This window comes from Halichoerus grypus, chromosome 2, assembly GCF_964656455.1.
Source record: "Halichoerus grypus chromosome 2, mHalGry1.hap1.1, whole genome shotgun sequence".
NCBI lineage: Eukaryota > Metazoa > Chordata > Mammalia > Carnivora > Phocidae > Halichoerus > Halichoerus grypus.
Window position 1 is genome coordinate 116,419,681 of NC_135713.1, and position 5,333 is coordinate 116,425,013.

The 5,333-nt window shown below is 41.1% G+C and overlaps 1 protein-coding gene across 1 annotated transcript; it reads right to left on the minus strand.

Moving 5' to 3' along the window:
• Positions 1 to 1,373: 1,373 nt before the first annotated feature.
• Positions 1,374 to 3,826, minus strand: LOC118520722 (heterogeneous nuclear ribonucleoprotein A3-like). Its single transcript, XM_078066332.1, is given in 4 exon segments — positions 1,374 to 3,012; positions 3,245 to 3,731; positions 3,734 to 3,769; positions 3,772 to 3,826. Coding segments are annotated over 4 exon segments (1,158 nt in total). The 3' UTR covers positions 1,374 to 2,432.
• Positions 3,827 to 5,333: the final 1,507 nt, after the last annotated feature.

Here is a 5,333-nt window from a genome sequence, read left to right on the forward strand (position 1 = left end):
AGTTAAGTGTTCTTCCACTCTGGACTCTTTAAGTGATTCTCTTGAGATTAGTTGCTAAAGGCAGATGCTATTGTTTTACAAATTACAAATGAAATTCCTCTCATCATCCTCAAAGACTTGCTGTTATTTTATTATCTTGATTTCAAAAGCTAGTAGCAGAGGAGATGATTTTCATAGATGTGTAGGAAGCATCGATTTTCCTTTTCCCCTCAACTCCTTCGTTCAGAATTTGTTGGCTGGACAGCCCTCCTGAGCTTGCCCTGTGATGGGTTTCTTTTGAGATTTCCTTTTTTTTTTTAATCTCTGACTCCCTTCACCCATTTCTCCCACCCCCACCTCCACCTCCACCCCTCCCCGCACCTCTGGCAACCACCAATCCCTTCTCTGTATCTCGGAGCCTGTTTTTGTTTTAGATTCCACATAGAAATATGGTACTTGACTTATTTCACTTAGCATAATGCCCTAGGTTGATCTGTGTTGTCACAAAATGGCAAACTTCTTTTTTATGACTGAATAATATTCCACTGTGGGGTGTGTGTGTGTGTGTGTGTGTGTGTGTGTGTGTGTACATATATCCAAAAATTTCTTTATCCATTCATCCATTGGTCTGTTTCTCTGACATGAATATCTTGGCTGAGCTTACAGAGAGTTCATTCACAAGTTTCCAACCTACTGTCAAGATCCACGGTGTGTCCTTCTGTAACACAGCAGGCTTTTGAATCCCTGCCCTGGTGAGTGATGGATGTATGTCTGTGTCGATATTTCCAAGTCACAAAGCTTAGATGACTAAACAAACAGCCTGTGGACTCAATCACTTCCTCCTTCCTCCTTTGACTCTAGCAGGTTGGTTTGTCTTGGGTGGGTTGCACCTGTAGGTGGTGCACGATTCTAGTGCAAACAGCTGAGAGGCTGTCCTATCTTCTCAGGCCAAATGCTCTGCAAGGCAGTAGCTGCATAAACCACCTCTGAACCACCAGAATTCTTGGGGATTTAAATAACAGGGTGAGAGTACAGCAGCCTCTCTGACACCCAAGGTGTTGTTCAGAAGTCGCAGAAATGCCACGCTTATTGTCATTGTTCTCAGTTTGCAGCACAGCCAATTTCTATTGATTTTCTCATTTGTTTTTTTAAATGTGAAGTCCTGTTTGTTCTATGAACACAAAGAAAGCCCAGACCAGGCACTTCACTAGGAGAGCCTTATGGGTCCAGCTGGGAATTTTGTACCTTCTTGATGTCTGCAGAGTGGCCATATACTTTTTTTTTTTTTTTAAGGGTTCAACAATGCATGATTTTTATTCTCTTGCTTCTGAAAGCTTGTATCACAAAAATATATATATTAAACCAAGGAAAATAACTGAAGACTTATGGGCCTCTTGTGCTTTGTAAAGTAAGAAAAAAAAAAAAGGATAGCCACTAATTTGCTCAAACACAACAGGCTTAGTGGTCCTGTATTTTGAAGTTTTTAAGAATGGTTTTTAAGGAAAAGGGATAACATCCACTACCCCTTTCCAGAATTTAAACAGAGGGCAGTAGACATTCTTTACACCCAAATAAAACTATGGCAGTTCACATGTGACCAAGGTGAATGTAGAATGGAGATGTTCTAAACACAGCTAGGACTCTCAGCAAAACTAACACACTAAAATCATATGATTACATTTTGAAAGAAAATGCACAAAAACCAAATAGGAATTTTGAGATTTTTTCATTTGAAGGTAAATCTTAATGCTATTAAATTCACAAATATGCTAATTTAAATACCCAATTCTATTTATCTAAAACACACATTGCAAACATACAAATATCTATTCTCTCCACATGTCAGAGCCCATTCATTTCATGGTTTGGAAATGCGGAGAATAGATTCCCCTTAAACTGCAAGTCAGCAGGTGTTTCTTTACAGTTAACTTTAGCAAAATTCATACAAAATAGTAATTAACAATGATCTTCTTTACTTGTTAACTCACAAGGAAACACCTTCAAAACTGCATTTTGTTAAAGTTTCTGTACTAAAATGTAGAAAAACTGAACTACACAAATACTGAAAAGTTAAAAATTCCTTAATTTTTTATTCCTGGTACCACTACCACAATTTACAGGGCAATATACCTGATGTAATGAAAAGAAAAAGAAAAAGACAAAGCTACAACAGATAAAAGACCTCAGGAATGTACATCTAATTGACACTACATTGCATTAATCCATAGCTGCACTTTTTGCAAACTGTGGCTATGACAGTCCTGAACAAGAAGGGTTTCCTGTTTAAGCTGCAGTAACTTTTCTGACTATGGATCATCGTTCCTTCTGTGGCAGATTTTTACAGTTCCTCTAATGCATTTGGGACGACTGTCTCAAAGTAACCTGCAGCTTTCCTGACAACTCCTCGCTCTCTCTCCTGCTAAGAACTGTAACCCTTTTCTTCTGAATTTTTTTTAGAACCTTCTGGTACCATATCCACCACTTCCACCACCAGATCCATAACCACCACCATAGGGACTGCCCGAGCTTCTTCCACCAAAACTGCCCCCCTTCATGGGTCCATAATTTGATTGCTGTTGTCCACTATAATTTCCAAAATCATTATAGTTCCCACCACCACCATAGTTACCTCCAAAATTTCCTCCTTCATTGTAACCATCATATCCTCCACCACCACCTCCATATCCGCCTCCTTGGTTTCCATATCCTGGTCCACCACCACCATAGCCTCCTCTACTACTATATCCAGGACCACCACCATAGTTGCCACCATCACCTCCAAATCCATTATAGCCACCATCACCTCCTCCATAACTACCTCTGCTGCCACCACCTCCGCCACCATAGCCTCCTCTTCCACCGAAGTTTCCACCACGGCCAAAGTTACCACCACCTCCAAAGTTTCCTCCGTGACCCATGAAGTTGCCAGATCCACCTCCACGACCTCTTTGTGATCCAGCAGACTGCATTTCTTGTTTAGAAAGGGCTTTTTTCACTTCACAATTATGCCCATTAATAGTGTGGTATTTCTGGGGCGCCTGGGTGGCTCAGTTGGTTAAGCGACTGCCTTCGGCTCAGGTCATGATCCTGGAGTCCCTGGATCGAGTCCCTGGATCGAGTCCCGCATCGGGCTCCCTGCTCGGCAGGGAGCCTGCTTCTCCCTCTGACCCTCCCCCCTCTCATGTGCTCTCTCTCTCTCTCATTCTCTCTGTCTCAAATAAATAAATAAAATCTTTAAAAAGAAAAAAAAAAAGAAAAAAAATACCTTATAAAAAAAAATAGTGTGGTATTTCTGAACAACAATTTTGCAACTATATCATGATCATCAAAAGTTATAAAAGCAAATCCTCTCTTTTTTCCACTCTGCCTGTCTTCCATAACTTCTATGGTTTCAATCTTGCCATACTTTTCAAAGTAGTCTCTCAAATTATATTCTTCTGTATCTTCTTTAATACCACCAACAAAAATTTTCTTCACTGTTAGATGGGCACCAGGCTTTACAGAATCCTCTCTAGAAACAGCTCTCTTTGGTTCCACTACACGCCCATCAACCTTGTGTGGTCGGGCCCACATTGCTGCATCCACCTCTTCAACACAAGAGTAAGTCACAAAACCAAAACCCCTGGAACGTTTTGTTTGGGGTTCTCTCATCACCACACAATCTGTAAGTGTACCCCATTTTTCAAAATGTTCTCTTAAACTATCATCTGTGGTTTCAAAGCTCAAACCACCAATAAACAGTTTTCTCAATGCTCTGGTTCCTTTGGATCATGGCCCTCCTCCCCCGGCAGTGGCGGCGACGGCTGGAGTCGGGCTGGGGGCGACCAGGGGGCGGTTTTACCTCCATTTTGAGACCAGACCGGCCATATACTTTTACACGTCTCAGCTTCATAAAGGGCTCTGTGAAAGAGCTCTATGATGGACAGATCACAAAAGTAAACAAACGTGTCATTTTTAAAAATCTCTGGGAATTATTCTACCATGGTTCTGCTCAGATCCCTGAACAAGAATTTGAGACGGTTTTCATAGACAGGTGTGTACAATATAACACAATGTCCTGGTGGCTTGTGGATATAGGTTTCCTTTTTGTTTTTCTTGTGTATAATATGTATTGCGTAAGGGGAGCATATATGATCTTGCTTAGACTCTTCAAAGTTTGCCCATTGCATCTTTCTCTTGCCATAGCTTACAATGCCGTGCATATTGTGGGCCCTGCTTTTTCTCATTTCAGGCTCAATTACTTGACCCTGTTGTTCTGTGGTTCAGCCACCTGTCATCTTTACACTTCCTCGACACCTTTGTCCTCCCTGCTCCACCCCCAGAGCCTTTATACATTCAGTTCCAGTGCTGGACAAGTCAGCCCACAAACACATGCACACACACGCACATACACACACTCACCAACCACACTCACTCATCCACCACACACCTTCTTCTACCCAGTTGACACCTAGTCATCCTTCATATCTTAATTCAAGCACCACGTTTGCAGGAAAGCCTACCCTGACCCTCCCAGGTTAGATTAGGTTCTTATCTTACATACTGTCATAGAACCTATTCTTTTCCTTCAGAGCACTTGACTAAGCTGGCAATTATATAACCATTTGGGTACTTCGTTATCATTGGCATTCTCCACCCAAGATTTTGTAAATCCTGTGCAAATATAGATTGGATCTATTTTTGGTTCACCTTTGTATCCTCAGCCTGTGCATAGAGCCTGGCACATAGCTGACTTACAGTGAATATCAGATGGATGGATGGATGGATGGACGGATGGATGGACAGATGGATATGCGTGAGTGCATGTGTGTGTCTGTCAGGTAATGGGGCTATTGCTACTGTAACTTACCCAGTATATATTTAGTTTTCTTTAATTTAGACTGTTCTGATAAGCAGAAAGTAGAAGTAACACTATTCTTCACGTGAATCAACTTCTTCACTAATTCTACTTATGGAATGAGCATTCATTCAGGCACATAAACACCATGAATGATTCTGGTTAGCATTCAGGGAAGAAAAATCTATTTATAGGATTTATGAAAATCATATAAATACCATGTCTTGTTAACTGTGCACCTTTGTTCATTTCAACTTAATCACAAAACAGCAATCTCTCCTTTTTAACACCATTAACAAATTGTAATGTGCCCGAGATAAATTACTCAATAAACACATGTTTAAGTACATTAGCAGTGACCAACTGAGTGTTATGTTACACACCCTGGACACTCGGCAGCAGCCTCCTTCCCTCTCCACCTCCCTGGTAGAACAGCCTGTGGAATTTGGGACAGTTCCAAACAGATAGGATGAAGAGTACAAATACGTATGCTGATGCTTACAGAGAAATGATATGG